This window comes from Sus scrofa, chromosome 6 (genome assembly GCF_000003025.6).
Source record: "Sus scrofa isolate TJ Tabasco breed Duroc chromosome 6, Sscrofa11.1, whole genome shotgun sequence".
Classification (NCBI taxonomy): Eukaryota; Metazoa; Chordata; class Mammalia; order Artiodactyla; family Suidae; genus Sus; species Sus scrofa.
Genome location: NC_010448.4, coordinates 75,954,031 through 75,969,854, shown reverse-complemented (window position 1 = coordinate 75,969,854; position 15,824 = coordinate 75,954,031). Strand labels below are relative to the sequence as shown.

The window sequence follows — 15,824 nt, the reverse complement described above, 5'->3', positions numbered from 1 at the left end:
TGGGCTCAGGGCCTCTCCAGCCCGCCCCCTCATTAAGGAGGCTTCAGCAGCAGCCCAGGCGTAACTGATTTTCGGGAGAAGGAGGAGGAACAGCTGGGTCAGAGCTCGTGCACCACTAATTTATTAAGCAGCTCGTGCCTACGGACTCAAGGAGGCTGAGGCTGGCTGCCTAGGTCTCTGGCCCTCTGGGAGTGAGAGGGTCCCTTGTGGACACTGTGGGGGACCACCTGACCCCCCTTCAGGATGGAGGCCCTTATTCCCCAGCTGCTGAGCGTGTTGGCTTCTAGCTTCTGACAGCGAGCTCCTCTCCTGGAATCATCCACCGCTGATTCCCAAGGCGACAGCAGATACGTCCAATATGGGGCGACAAATGGCAGTCTGCTTGTCTTAAATCAGGACAATGCAGAGGGCCCAACCCAGCCCCAGAGCATCCCAAGGCATTACCCCCAAATTTTGTGATCACCGCATCCCAGTTCATCACCTCCCACTGCCTGCCTCTCCCCTCAACTCCCTCCCAGGTGTGGTTCCTAAGAGCACCTCCCACCATCCCACCCCTACCCCCACCCCCCATCCAAATTTCCATCTTAGAATCAGTTTCCGGGAAACAAGCCATAAAAGCCACCAAATAATCTCCATGCACAAGTTCGAAAGTTGCACAAAAGAACCCCCCCAACTTGCTTTTATTAAGGTAAATCTGCCCCCACAAAAAGGGAATGATAAGGGTGACTTTTTATATGTCCTTCTGGTCCCAAGACTATGGCCAGAGGGATATGAAGGTCACCAAGGAGAATTTGGAGGTTGCCAAGGACTTGTTTTAAAACGGTTTCAAGTCTGATCGAGAACTCGGACACGTGGAAACAAAGAAGATAATATGAATGTTTAAAACCATGTTTTCAGGGGGAAAGATGATCATTAGGTGATGCAGGACCGTGGTAATCATATTGCAGCCTAGAAATGTATCAGTTGTACACGTTCGTACAGCTTAAACGTACACAACGTATGTGTCAATTACATCTCATTAAAGTAAGCGTTAAGTCTTGCCTCTTTCCTGACTGGGTGGAATGCAGGTGCTTGGAAAGGGGATGCTTGGCTTCTTCCCCTTCTACCTGCCCGGCTGGCAAATGGTGGTTCCTAACCTGTAGGAGGTTAGCTTAATAGCCCCCGAAAGATATCAGGTCCTAATCCCTGGAACCTGCGGGCAGAGTCTTCGTGGTTGTGACTAAGTTGGCACATGTGACTAAGAGTGTTTGAGCTGGGAGATTATCCTGAATTATCCTGGCCCTAAATGCCATCACAAGGTGTCTTTATTTATTTTTTTCTTTTTAGGGCCACCCCTGTGGCATATCAAAGTTCCTGGGCTAGCGGTCGAATGGGAGCCCCACCTGCAACTCTACGACACAGCTTTGTGGCAACGCTGGAGAGTTAACCCACTGAGCAAGGCCAGGGATTGAACCTGCATCCTCAGGGAGACCAGTCATGTTCTTCACCCACTGTGCCACAATAGGAACTCCACAGGTGTCTGTAGAAGAGAGGCAGAGGGAGATGCGACATACACATGAGACGGCAGTGTGACCACACAGGCCCAGATTAGAGTACTGCAGCCACCAGCCGAGGCCTGCCAGCGGCCACCAGCAGCTGGAAGAGGCAAAAAGCATATTCTCCCTCAGGGCCTCACAGAGGGACGCAGCCCTGAGGGTCCCTTGATTTCAGCCCAATGAAACGGCTTTTTGACTTCCGACCTCCAGAACTGTGAGAGGATAAATTTCTGTCATGTTAAGCCACCAAGGTTGTGGTAATTTGTGGGTTTTTTTTTTTTTTTTTTTTTTTTTTGGTCTTTTTAGGGTCACACCCATGGCATATGGAGGTTCCCAGGTTCAGGGTCGAATCAGAGCTGTGGTTGCCAGCCTCACCACAGCTACAGCAACGTGGATCCAAGCCACCTCGGTGACCTACATCACAGCTCAGGTCAATGCCAGATCCTTAACCACTGAGCAAGGCCAGGGATTGAACCTACATCCTCATGGATACGAGTTGGGTTTTTTACCACTGAGCCACAACGGGAACTCCCTCTAAAATTTTTAAAAGTTATTTTATTTTTATTAAAGCATAGTTGATTTACAATGTCGAGCCGATTTCTGCTGTACAATAAAGTGACCCAGTCATACACACACACACACACACACACACACATATATATATACACACACATTCTCTTATATTATCTTCCATCATGGTTTAGCTCAAGAGACTGGATAGAGTTCCCTGTGGCTGTACAGTAGGACCTCATTGCTTGTCTATTCTAAATATAATAGGTTGCATCTACTAACCCCAAACTCCCAGTTAAAAATTTTTTAATTGAAATATAGTGGAGGAGTTTCCATCGTGGTGCAGTGGTTAACAAATTCGACTGGTTTCAGGTTCAATTGCTGGCCTTGCTCAGTGGGTTAGGGATCCAGCGTTGCCGTGAGCTGTGGTGTATATCGCAGACGTGGCTCAGATCCCGTGCTGCTGTGGTAGTGGTGTAGGCCAGCAGCCATAGCTCCAATTAGACCCCTCGCCTGGGAATCTCCATATACCTCGGGTGCAGCCCTAGGAAAGACAAAAAAAAAAAAGAAATATAGTTGATGTGCAATATCGTGTTAGTTTCAGGCACACAGCACAGCGGTTCAATTCTACATATATATACATACATATATATATATATATATATATATATATATATATATATATATGTATATATATATACCTTCTTTTCCAGAATGTTTTCCCTTATAGGTTTTTACGAAGTATTGAGTGTAGTTGCCTGTGCTATATGGTAGGTCCCTGATGGTGATCTGTTTTATACACAGTAGTGTGTATATATTAATCCCCAACTTCTAATTCATCCCTCCCCCAACCTCTTATCCCAGTCTAATTTTTATAATTTTATTTTTCATCATGAAATAGGTACACAGAGGAGTGCATTTTATATACATATACATTAAAGCAAATAATCAAATGAACATCCATAGGCTTCGGCATGTTCATCTGGCTGTGGCTGTTTGGGAACGGACTTCAATGCAGCTTTGGGGACGTGCCGCACCCCTGGGGGCTCAGCTCTCCCACCTCTCCCTTCTTCAAAGACTCCTCAGGAAGCTTAACATCAACTAGGCTCAGATCATAGAAAATCTTTTTTTTTGTCTTTTTAGGGTCCCACCTGTGGCATATGGAGGTTCCCAGACTAAGGGTTGAATTGGAGCTGTAGCTGCTGGCCTACGCCACGGCCACAGCAACGCAGGATCTGAGCCACATCTGAGATCTACACCACAGCTCACGGCAACACCAGATCCCTGACCCACTGAGCGAGGCCAGGAATTGAACCTGCATCCTCATGGATGTTAGTCAGATTCATTTCCAATTAGCCATGACGGGAACTCCAGATCAGCGAAAATCTTATAGACCAAATATATGCCAGGGAGAGGAAGACACACGCAGGAACAGTGGCCTTCAATGCATCCCAGTTGCACCTTCAAGTTTATAACATTAAATTTGACCATGACAATGAGTGAATGAAAAAATGATAGAAGTGATAGCTTGACCTCATGTTCAAAGTGATAGAAAACTTTATTGCAGCGTCTCACAGCAGAACTGAGTTTTCAATGTCAGGGGTCTTCAGCGGGGGTTCCAGGAACCGGGGAACAGGGAAAGGAATCAAGCTGCTGCCTGGATGGTGCCCCCCAACCCACCCTGGGAGCCAAAATGTCCCCAAGAGCCCTCACTGGGCCGCACTGCAGGGGACCAGAGCCTCTGGCTGGGAGCATCCAGAGGGAGAGGTGGTGGGGGGACGGGCTCAGGGCACCATGTGCCACCACTTGAAGGAGAAGGGCTGCCGGCGCACGTTGGTGCCGCAGTGCACATCCCCGTGCCGGACATGGTAGGAGAAGAAGTCGTCAATGAAGGTGCAGTGGAGGCCCAGCGGCTCCAGCAGGGAGCGCACCTTCTCCTCCAGGCAGCAGCGGCCATTGATGATGGGCCCGAAGGGCTTGGGGATGCCCAGGTACTTCCCCAGCACCAGCATGTTCACCTGTAAGGAAGGGGGAGCCCAGGTCAGGGGCAGCCGTGCGCAGCCTGCAGCCCCATCCCTGTGCTCCTCCTCCTCTTCTGACCTTTGGAAGTAGGAGTCCCACTTCACAGATGAGAAAACTGAGGCCCAGACAGTTAACAAGAGCTACCTAAGGCCACCCAGCCAGTCTAGGACTTATATTCAAGCCTGTCCATGCTCTTAACACCATTCTCTCCTTCCTCACTGCCCCCTTCTGGCAAATTCTAGTATTCGAGGCCCAGCTCAAATACCATCATCTCTGTGAAGCTGCCTGTGAATCCCCAAACTCTGGCAATTAGTCCTCCTCCTCCATAGCTCCCAGCACAGTGCCTGGCACGTAGTAGGCACATAATAAATACCGGTTGAATGGGTGAATACGTGACTACCTATTTGCTAGCACTTTCCATATATTATACCTTATGTAAATGACTCTGTTTCCTCCGTTACTTTGGGAGGTGGCCTGGTGAGGTGAAAGGATGAGTGTTTTGGTCCCAGGCCAACATGGGTTTGCATCCCAGCTCTACCACTGGAGAGCTGTGCAACCTTAGGTAAGTCACTTTACCTCTCTGAGACCCATCAGCAAAAAGATTGCAAACATGTCCATTGCTATGACAAGTGGCTAAGAACACACATGCAGAGTCTGTGTCGGTGCAGAGTCACCCTCCAGGGCTTAAGAGACACTGAAAGGGCCCCTTGTTTTCTGTCACTGCTCAGTCCCAGCCCAGGCTGAGTGCGTGGCACTCTTTAATTCCTCCACCTGTTCCGCATCAGGCCCATATCCCCACCTCCCATCACAGACTCCTGGGAGGGTCATGGCTTTGGCTCCAGCTCCCTCCAGGGCTTGACACAGTGGAGGCACCACCTCAGCCCTCAGTGAAGCTACTGACTTCATGGACATGCCTTATCTCCCAGCTGCCAGCATCAGCTTTCCTTCCTGGCTGGGCCAAAAAGGAAGAAAAATGAAAGGCTTGGGGCCAAGGAATTTTGTTCAGGGGGGTTAGGAGAGGGTCTTCTGTCTTGTTTTAGCTAAGGAATACTATTTTTTTTTCTGGCCATGCCCAAGGCATGTAGGAGTTCCTGGGCCAGGGATTGAACCCATACCATAGCATCAACGCAAGCCCCTGCAGTGACAACACCAGGCCCTTAACCCACTGTGCCACAAGGGAACTCCAACGAACCTTTTAGTCTAAACAAAATCTTCTGCAGCACCTCAGTGATAAAAAATCTAAGCTACTAACTATATTTGAGGCCCTGCCTTGGAACCCCAAAGCCCTGGAGAACCCAGTCAGAGGACCACTGTGTCATGAGCTACTGGCTCCTCCCTGAACTCTAATGCCCAGCTGCAGCAGAGGTGGCAGCTGAAGGGTCCCAGTAGAACTGGGTGAGGTTTCTGCCTGGCCAGCGGGTATTCTTTGAAGAGACAGGGTAACAGGGCAGAGGGATGGGAAATATACACTAGATAACCTCAAGATGGTGCTGGGGTCACAGTTAGAAGTTCTCGAAAGGTGAGATCCCCCTCAAGCTCTCCCTTCAGCAGGTGAATCCCACTTAGCTCAGGCAATGCCAGCCTCACCTCCTCCAGGAGGCCTTCCTGGACCACATGGTCTGAAAAGGTGCCCCACCCTTATTCCCTTCATGGGCTTAACCCCATCTGAGAGCATCTTGCTTGTTGCTTGTTCCGCTTTCCCCACCTCACCTGCCACAGGAAAACCCACAGGGGGCAGGGCAGCCAGACCCCCCGGCTCTGAATCCCAGCTCTCAACCCCACCTCTTGCCAACTGTGAGTTTTTGTGCTGGAGACCTGGCCTCGCTGGGCATCATCTGTAAAGTGGGGGCAATGATAATCTAACTTCAGGTGGCTGTGAGAGGGCGAGAGGCTCTGTAGGCCGGACAGGGCCGAGCAAAGCCCAAGGTGGGAGGAGACAACCGAGCCTCCCTAGTCCCAGAGCTCAGCTGGCCTCTCTGATTTAATGCCACGAGCAAAGTCAGGACGAGTCGGAAGACCACCTCCTCACCATGTTTGGGAAAAAGGCTTCGGCCTTGAGGATCCCTCGGATGTCTTCCTGGAGCTTGAAGAGCTGGGGGATGTCCACGATGTCCCTCTCGGTCAGACCCAGCTCCCGCTTCAGCACCGCCCGGTTCCAGTCAATGCAGCTCTGGGGGAGCGGGGAGGAGGGTGGTGGGCAGGGGCCACCACGGGGCGGGGCCACCACGGGGCGGGCCACCACGGGGCGGGGCCACCACGGGGCGGGGCCACCACGGGGCGGGGCCACCACGGGGCGGGGCCACCACGGGGCGGGGCCACCACGGGGCGGGGCCACCACGGGGCGGGGCCACCACGGGGCGGGGCCACCACGGGGCGGGGCCACCACGGGGCGGGGCCGCTGTCCCGGAGGCAGAAGCAGGTGGGGACGAGGCCCTTCCAAGGGAAGGACCAGAGCCAGGGTCTGGAAGGCTGTGTGATGGGCTCTTCCTTTTTTCCCTCCTCCCCTCCCTTTGCTCAGTCCTCTGTCTTCCGAGTCCCTGCCTTTCTGGTCACTCCTGCGCTTGGCCTCTTTCCCTCTGTCTCTGAGAGTTTCCTGTCTTCCTCTGATTTTGGCTTCCTAGTACCTCCACATAGGAATTGTGTTCTCTCAGTTTCTTGTTTGACAGAATGTCTTTTATTTTCTGCTGTTTTTTTCCTGTCATGGAGGAAAAGAAGAAAAAAAAAGCGGATGAATTAATTCAGAGGTCCATTTCCCTTTTTTCAAAAGATATAGTGGGGGCTCCATTTTCCCATCACAAAGATGGGACAGCAGTGATTCCTAACATACAGGTTTGTTGTGAGCATCTGGGAGCAAATGCCTTTAATAAGTAATTTATCAGGGTAAGGTCTCATTAAAAGTGTCACCTTCATTCCTTAAATTCTCTTCTCCCCCAAAGGGATCCCATTTCTCAAGGGGCAAACAGAGGTCTGACCATTGCCTGATCCTACATGACCTATACAGATAAGAGGTGAGAACTCTCACCTCTGGTGACTTCAACCTCTGACTCTGGCCCGTGTTTGTGGACTTTACTGAAAGAAAAACAATATTCTGTGCTCCAGCCAGACTGAACTTTTCTCTCTTGAGTCTTTGCATTCACTGTTCTTTCTGTCTGAAATATCTCTCTGCCTCTCAGCCCACTGCCCATGTGCCTGGCCGGCTCCTTCCCATCCCTCATGCTCCTGCTTGATCTTTGCCTCCTCTGGGAGGCCTTCCTTAAGTTCCTCCCAGACGGCTCTCAAAGCCCCTGTGTTTAGTTGTTTCCTTGACTCACTTCCCAAGGGCATGGAGCTGTCCTGCCCTGTTCACACAGCATCCCTGGGACTGAGCACCGAAGATTCCATCTGGCAATAGGGGACCACCTGAAGGCAGAGGAAGGTTGCCAGGTAAAAGAACAAGGCGTGGTCAACTTACTCTTGAGCCCTTGAAACAGCAGGGCCTCCCCGTGGCCCTTCTTCAGCTGCTCCTCGAACAGTTTGTAGCAGGACCTGGGGCTGGCCAGGAGCAGTCGGAAACCCTAGAGGCAGAAACCCTGGAGTCAGAGGTCAGCTTTGCCCCTGGGGCTCCCAAGGAGGAGGGCTCTGCCGAAGGTGCAGGGAGTGTGGGCTTGGACCCAGGCTGGCTGCCTCCTCCATGCCCCTTCCTGGGCAGAGCTGTGCTTGGAAACCCAGGAAGGTGGCGTGTGGCTTCCTCCAGGCAGCCCCCCTGGACTGCACCTTCTTGTACACCGGAACGAAGCTCAGGAACTCGTCCACGTGGCCCACAGACAGCCAGTCAGAGTAGAGTTTCACTGGGGCCTGCACCTGCTGGGCGCCAAGGAAATCCTGCAGGGCCTGGTGCATCTCCTGGCTTTCCTGGCTGCCAACACAGGGTTAAAGGAGCATTATGGGGAGATGGGATGGGGGGTCCAGAGGAGTGGGGATTAACAAGGTAGTCTCTGAGGGACTGAGACTTGCAAAGGAGTCAGTGTTCTCCTTCCGGACGGGATTCAGGACCCTGGGACACCTTTATTATATCATCTGACACCCGAGGAATTTAGAAATTGTCACCCCAGTTTTATTGGGGGAAACGGAGGCCCCAAGTCAGTAAGGCAAGAAGGACCAGAGCTTAGCCTCAGAGAAGCCTCAGCACTGCCTGTTGACTCAGCGTAGTCAGTACGGGATATGGAGCCGGTCCCACTGTATTGGGGATTGCGTTAGCTTGGCGGCCTGGAGGATATCTCTTCACTTTTCTTTTTCTTTTTTTTAATTTCTTTTTTTTCCCTTTCTTTTTAGGGCCAAACCCAAGGCATATGGAAGCTCCCTGGGCTAGGGCTCGAACCACAGCTCTAGCTGCCGACCAATGCCACAGCCTCAGCAATGCCAGATCTGAGCTGTGTCTGCAACCTACACCACAGCTCACAGCAACGCCGGATCCTTAACCCACTGAGCGAGGCCAGAGATCAAACCCGCATCTTCATGGATGCTAGTCAGGTCCTTAACCTGCTGAGCCACCACAGCAACTCCCCTTCACCTTTCTGAGCTTCAGTTTTCTCCTTGCCCTGGCCTCCCCAGTCCCTCATGATCTAGCTCTTTCCTCTTCCTCTTGCTCAGTTTTAGCCGCTCTGGCCTGCCTGAACCAGCTAAGCTCATTCCTGCCTCAGGGCCTTAGCTCATGCCCTTTCATCTGCCAGGAACCCTCTCGCCCAGATCTCCATGCAGTCATGTCCTCCTTGTCATCAGCTCAAAAGCCCCCTTCCCAAAGAAGCCCTCCCTGGTCACCCGGACTAACATAGCTCCCACTCCTCCTCTGCCCCTTGCTTTTGTATTTTCTTCACAATTAGAAATTATCTTCTTTGTTGAGAATAGTGGCAGGGACTCATCCGTTGTGTCCATGGCTGCATGCTTTCCTAGTTCCTAGCACAGGGCCGGGGAACATGGTAGAGACTCAGTAAATGTTCACTGACTGAAAGAGCCTGAATGGCAAAGCTGGAATTTGAGCTTGTGACGCGGGGGCTCCTCAGCCCCTGTTCCTTGCTGGGATCTTTGATCCCTCTCGCACCCCCTCAAGTTTGCTGAGCCTACTCAGGCTGCCCTGGCCTCTGCCCCCACCCCTGCCCGGCATCCCTGCATCCTGCCCACTCCTCTCCACCCTCCCTTCCTTACCTGGGGTAACCACTGTCTCCAAAGAGAATCCTGCCCAGCGGGTATTCCTTCTTCCCGACCGTGACCGGGGGACTCACTTCCAGGTTCCCAAAGGAGTCAAGGTCAGTCACCCTCCCTGTTTGGGGCATTCGAGTCACGTAGCCAAAATCTGGACCCTGAGACGGGAGAAGCAGGTGCCAAGAGTGAGAGAACTTAGTCCCTGGCTGAAGAGATGGTGGCATCCAGGTTTAAGAATCAGCCTGGTCACAGGAAATAACCTTTGAGCTGCGGGTTCGGAGCAGCAGCCTTACGATTTGTGGACTGCTGACGGAAAGCAGGGCCAGAGAGGCAAGAAAAAGGACCAGAATTCACTGAGTCCCTGATGTACACCAATTGTTTTATAAACCTTGACCAGGTGTAATGAGGAATCTGCAGTGTATCATTTTTCTCCTCCTTTTTGGAGTAGAACCTAAGGTCAGAGGGGCGCGTGGCTCTTCAGGTCCCAGCCAGTTCGCAGGAGGACACGATTGAGCTGTCTTCCCAGCAGGCCCCTCCAGCCAAGGCTGTCTGCGGGAAGGGTGAGGATGCCTCTGCTAAGGTGTCTGTTGGCCTGGAGGTTTGGCTTGTGACATTAGAAAGTCCGGCCTTGGTCAGCTTCAGAGATGTGGTCACTGAACACAGTAGGACTGAAACCAGCAGGAAGGGCCAGAGTCTCAGCACAGCTGGTAAATTTACTTTCTTTTTTTTTGTTGTTGTTCTTTTTAGGGCCGCACCCACAGCATATGGAGGTTCCCAGGCCAGGGATCGAATCAGAGCTGCAGCTGCCGCCTACACCACAGCCCTAGCAACGCCAGATCCGAGCCACATCTGTGACCTACGCCACAGCTCACAGCAACGCCGGATCCATAACCCGCTGAGCAAGGCCAGGGATCGAACCTGCATCCTCATGGATACTAATCCTTGTGGGAACTCCGCAGCTGGTAAATTTAAACCATTGCTCCTGAAACAGGATTAACCTGCTTCCATGGCAAAGAGACTCCGTGACCCCAACCAAGTGCCCGCATCAGCACCACTCAGCAGGGAGAGTGAGTTAAACCCAGGTTTCCTCACCAAGCTTCCTTTCCCCTTAGGCGGCATGGTGCTCCCTGGAAAGCTATTCGCCCCAGAAAACCTTGCACCCCACACTCTTTCTTCCATTTTCCTTGGGCGCCTGAGATCAGGGGGCTGTCCTGGGAGGAGCAGGGTACCCACAGAGCCAGAGCAGTCCAGTGTGAATTCCAACTTCTCCACTCTCTGTTTGTGTGACCTTGGGAGAGCTGCTTCACCTCTCTGGGCCTCAGTTTCTGCATCTGTACAATGGGCCTAGTGATAGCTTCTACATGAGAGGTTGTCAGACACATTAAATGAGTCAGCTCATGTGAGAATGTAGCACTATGACCGCCACAGAATGCGTTCTCAATAAACATAAACATTGTTATTATTGTTGTTGTTGTTGTTATTATTATTATTATTATTCTGTGCCGAGTTGGCACCAAACTGCCAGGTTAGTCAACATGAGTCACCAATTCGTCACCCCACCCCACCCCCAAACACATGTAGAGATAGTTTGGCTGGTAAAGTCACACCTGGGCAATGGCTGCTCTGATCCTGGAAACCTCCCATGTCCCATATGGTGCCCCCAAAGGCCAGACCCCCCCAAAAAAAGATAGAGCCTTCAGCTGGATGTTGGGGAGGGTTCTGGCCCTGGCTCCACCCCCACTTTACCGCCAGAGCATCTCCAGTGGAACAAGGATGCTCCTGCCTGACCTACGTCCTTGGCAGGGTTATCTTGAGGATGAGGTGAGCTCGTGGCTGGAAAGAGCTTTGGGAAAGGCAGAGCCTGATCTCCTCGCAAAGCAAAAATGCCCCGGCCTCCTGCGTGATGGCTGCTTGGGCAGGACACACACCTGCGGGACGCTCAGCAGCAGGGGTGGGGGGGATGGGAGACAGGCGATGAGGAAGGAGGCCTCAAGGGGGGGTTTCAGTGCTGTCCTCCCCACCCCCCACCCCTCAGCACATACCAGCATGCATTTGACGGGGAAATCCTTCAAGCCTCTGTTCCTCGGTGAGTCGAAGACCACCGGCATTGTTTTGTGTGGGGCTTGGATGTAGCCAATCTCCATCTCATCCTGGGCAGAGGAAGGGAGGCCGTTACACCTGCTGCCTGGGTCTTGACCCCCAGCACGGGGATGGGGGTGTGGGCCCGTCCCCTCTCTCCCCCTTGTGGTCAAGGGCAAAGGCATGTGGGATATTCAGCCTTAGAGGAGGGGCTCCGGGAAAGCAGAGCGTACTGTCCTGTATTTGCATCACCAGTGTGTAGTGGACTCACTGGCCTGCCCCTCCCTCCTGCTCCTGGTGAGTGCTGGGCTGGGTCCCCCTCGGGCCCTGTCCTCAAGGGGGAGCTGGGCACTCAGCACCCAGCGCTGGGAGGTGATGTGAGGGGGTGAAGGGTCAGCGGGAGTACAGAGGAGGGGCTCCTGATATGGTTGGACTGGCAGAGGGGACTTCTTGAAGGGAGCGCTGCAAGCTGAAGCTGGAGGAGTAGCCTTGTCCCAAAGGAGGGCAGTGAGGCCCCAGCCGAGCCCATGGGGCAGAGGGGAAGGGTGCAGAAATGAAGCGGGTACAAATCCTGCCTGTATGCTAGTAGGCAGCCGGGATGCTGCCAAATCACTATTCAACTGAACCAGACAAAACCCCCTTTGGAGGTCGGAACGGGGGCAAAGCAGTGAATTAATCTGGTTCAACCAGATTTAACACAGACAGAAAGATGAGAAAGGAAGAGAGGGTACCACTGGGGGCTTTAGAAGAAAAAGAAATAGGGACTTCCGGTTGTGGCTCAGCTGTAACAAACACAACTAGTATCCATGAGGATGGGGGTTCGATCCCTGGCCTCACTCGGTGGGTTAAGGACCCATTGTTGCTGTGAGCTGTGGTGTAGGTGGAAGACACAGCTCGAATCCTGTGTTGCTGTAGCTGTGGTATAGGCTGGCAGCAACACCTCCAATTCGACCCCTACCCTGGGAACCCCCATATGCCGCAGGTGCAGCCCTAAAAAGACAAAAAAGTAAGGAAGGAAGGGAGGGAGGGGAGGAGGGAGGAAGGAAGGGGAATAAATTCTCATTGGAGGGGCTGAGGAAATGTATCGAAGGATTCATGCTGGGATGGGAGAGATAGGATGTGGACCTGGGAGATGGGTGTGGGGAGGGAGGTGGGAGAGAAGGAACGGGGCTAAGGGTTGGGGTGGCAGCAGGGAGGATGGTGTGGAAGGGCAGAGTCCCAGGCACGGCGGGGGAGTAGCATGGAAGCTTGGTTTCGCCTGCCAACTGCCAGCTGGCAGCACCCGATGCCAGGCCCTGGGGGCTGGGCTGAGTCTCCCTCTGTGCCCTCGAGGGCTCATGGCACCATGGGGAGGCTGGCCCAGAAAGGGGATGGTGACATAGGGTGGCTGGTGAAGGGGCAACTAGGCTGGGAGGGTCCTAGAGGCAGGCCGAGAAGGAGGAGACAGAGCCATGGAAAGGGCTGGCACAGGGCTGTGGCCTGGTCTGATAGCCTAGCCCGGAGCGAAGGCCACTGGAGGGACTGGTTGAGCTCCAGCCCCCTGAGCTTTGCGGCATTTCCTGAGGTCTCCTGAGTCTTCAGGCAGGAAGGTGGTTTTCGTCTTGGTGACAATGGCGGGCACAGCGCAGCCACAGTAAGTGTCGGTGGAGTAACTCGCCTGAACCCCCATCTGTGAGGACCCTCAGAGGCTCCTAACCCCCGGCCCATCTGAGGAAGGGGGGCCAGCCAGGCGCTGGGCCAAAGCCCCAGGAGCCTGGCTTCTGGCTCGTCTGCCCTGAGGGCCACGTACCTGCATCCACCGGTCGTCCATGCTCTCCTCCTTGGTACAGATGATCAGCTTGCACTTGGCTTTCTTGGCCAGAGCAGCCACTGACATTAGGAAGTCCTCACTTTCAATTATCCTGGAAAGAGCAGAAAAGAAGCTTCCGTTGTGCCTTTGATTCAGCAGCCAGTGCCCTTGGCTGGGCTCTGATGGGGCAAGCTGGACCCCCGGAGGTCTCTAGGAGCTCAGGCCTGGCTAGCGTGGGGGAGGGGATCGGCGGGTGCCCCCCCAGACACTGGATGGAGACCCTAGCCCACCCTGTCTCCCTGTTCTTACTTAGCAAGTTTATCTCACTGAACTCTTGTAACAACCTGGGAGCCGAACTAGCAGGTGCCTCCTCCTTCCACCGAGAGGACAGAATGAGGAGGTCGAGGCTCCAGGTCAGCACTGAGGACAGCACTGGGATTTGAACCCAGGCCTTGCCAGCTTCCAGCCTGCGTCCTGAGCCCTGGGTTACACCATATATTTTCTCACCCCTTCATCCTCAAAGCAATGGGAAGAGAAGGGGGAGGGGCCCCCGGAGCCTGCAAGTTGACAGGGGCTCTCAGGCGGGGGGATGGGTGCCCAGGCTCCCAGAGCAGCTTGTTTTTTGTTTTGTTTTTTTCTTTTTAGGGTCAGCAACGCCAAATCCGAGCCACATTTGTGACCTACAACACAGCTTGTGGCAATGTGGGATCCTTTAACCCACGGAGGGAGGCCAGAGATCGAACTCTCATTCCCATAGATCCTCGTCGGGTTCCTAACTGCTGAGCCACAAAGAGAACTCTCACAGCAGCTTGTTAAAGTGGAGCTGGGCAGGGCCCTAGAGCCAAGACCTAGAAGTTCAGAGGTTGGCCGGGAACGTGCATTTTATTTTATTTTTTTTTATTTTTTTATTTTTTGCTATTTCTTGGGCCGCTCCCGCGGCATATGGAGGTTCCCAGGCTAGGGGTTGAATCGGAGCTGTAGCCACCGGCCTACGCCAGAGCCACAGCAACGCGGGATCCGAGCTCTGTCTGCAACCTACACCACAGCTCACGGCAACGCCGGATCGTTAACCCACTGAGCAAGGGCAGGGATCGAACCCGCAACCTCATGGTTCCTAGTCGGATTCATTAACCACTGCGCCACGACGGGAACTCTGGGAACGTGCACTTTAAATGACTGCCCCGGGGCTTCTGGCGTACAAGGCCCTGGGCCACACTCTGAGGAGCCCTGGAAGCCTGGCCTGGAAACTGAGAGTCCTCAGCTTCTAGGTCTGGCAAACTCTAGAGGCCCCAGGAGCTAAAGCAGCCACGGGGCTGCAACAGGGCAGGATAGTGACACCAACTACCACGACGACAACCACAACCAACAACTGTCATATAGTCCCTGTGTTTTCACGATTCCAAGCAAGTGGCAGCCCTCCCCACGTTGCAGAAGGGATTCCAAACTTTCTCCTGTTTGCGCAGCAGGTGCATGATGGGCCTGGGGCCAGAGTGCAGGGCTCCCGGCTCCTGGGCCCGGGCTCTCCCTGGGGTGTCTGTGCCCTGTCCCCAGCACTCACCTGCACACATACACCTCCTTGGGGGGCTGAGTGTTGGGGGTCATGATCCAGGGGGCCACACGGAAGACCACGCTGTCTTGGAAAATCAGGGCCTTGGGGAGCTCCTGCAGGAGGAGGGGGAGGAGAGGGCGTCGTCATGGCAGCCAGAGCCCAGCCCCCATCCTGTCCTCCCAGGCTCCCAGGGAGCCCCCTCCCCAGCTGGGCTCTATACCCCGGACCCCAGCTGGACCAGTGCCTGGAAGCCCAGGTCCCCCGCTCTTCCTACCGGATTGGACGCATCCAACAGAGAGACCTGGAGGGAAATAAGCCCCGAGAAGCTGGCGTCGGGGAAAGCCAGGCCCTCCACATAGAAGTCCACACTGTGCTGGCCACCAGGGAGCTCCAGCGAGTGACATGGCTGCTGCGGCCCCAGGACCATGCGGTAGCTGGAGGGCTGTTTGTCTGCTGGGAGAGAGCAGGGGGCACTCAGGTCTGCACCCCTACCTCTGAGACTCTGTCTTCTGCTCGTCGGTGCTGTCAGGTCTTCCCAAGGCCACATCTCACCCAGAGGTCCCCTCACAGATGGATCTGGCAGGAGCTTCCCCTTAGGAGGAAGCGACTGAAGCCTCGGTTGGGACATTGCTCCCACTGGATGGAGTGATGGGGTGCCTGAGTCACTCCCAACTTTACAGAAAGTCCAATATACATTATAGTGCATTCATTCATTCATTGTTCATCCCCAAGCACCTGCTCTCAGCTGAAAGCAGAGCAGGAAAGACCAGGAAGACAATCGCTGTCCTGGTCCCCAGGGAGTGCACGGTCTCCTGGGTGAGTAGGGAGGAGCAAAGACAGTCAAAATCACAGGTGATAGCGACCCCACTGTGATGGAAGAAAGCCCGGAGAGCCAAGGAAGGCTTCCTGGAGGAGGTGATGCCTCGGCAGAGGCAAGGAGTTGGTGTGTGGCCAAACTAACGTCAGTGGAATCACTGTGGTTTGAATGGAAGCAAGTCAGATCACGTTGTGCTTTTGCACAGCCCTCAGGTGGCCCTGCACCTCCCACAGACTAGGAGCCGCTGTCTTTCCCTCCTCCCTGACACGGCCCCTTCCCCTCTGGCCTTTATTCTGCACCCTCATCTACCTCTTAACCCTGTGTGACGCGCTCTAGGTGTGCTGG

At 53.9% G+C, this 15,824-nt stretch overlaps 1 protein-coding gene across 2 annotated transcripts in view; it reads right to left on the bottom strand.

The window, feature by feature from the left end:
• PADI4 (peptidyl arginine deiminase 4) overlaps positions 3,580-15,824 on the bottom strand; it is a 30,367-nt gene continuing 18,122 nt past the window's right edge. Inside the window, exons 7-16 of one of the 2 annotated variants that reach the window (XM_003127648.3) lie at positions 14,937-15,115; positions 14,672-14,775; positions 13,114-13,225; positions 11,288-11,395; positions 9,249-9,403; positions 7,821-7,962; positions 7,519-7,621; positions 6,692-6,762; positions 6,097-6,237; positions 3,580-4,063 (exon numbers count right to left, since the gene is read on the bottom strand). In XM_003127648.3, coding sequence (XP_003127696.1) covers positions 3,830-4,063; positions 6,097-6,237; positions 6,692-6,762; positions 7,519-7,621; positions 7,821-7,962; positions 9,249-9,403; positions 11,288-11,395; positions 13,114-13,225; positions 14,672-14,775; positions 14,937-15,115 — 1,349 coding nt within the window. In that variant the 3' untranslated portion in view covers positions 3,580-3,829. The remainder of the gene's footprint in view (positions 4,064-6,096; positions 6,238-6,691; positions 6,763-7,518; positions 7,622-7,820; positions 7,963-9,248; positions 9,404-11,287; positions 11,396-13,113; positions 13,226-14,671; positions 14,776-14,936; positions 15,116-15,824) is intronic. The other variant, XM_021095428.1, reaches the window with a different exon arrangement.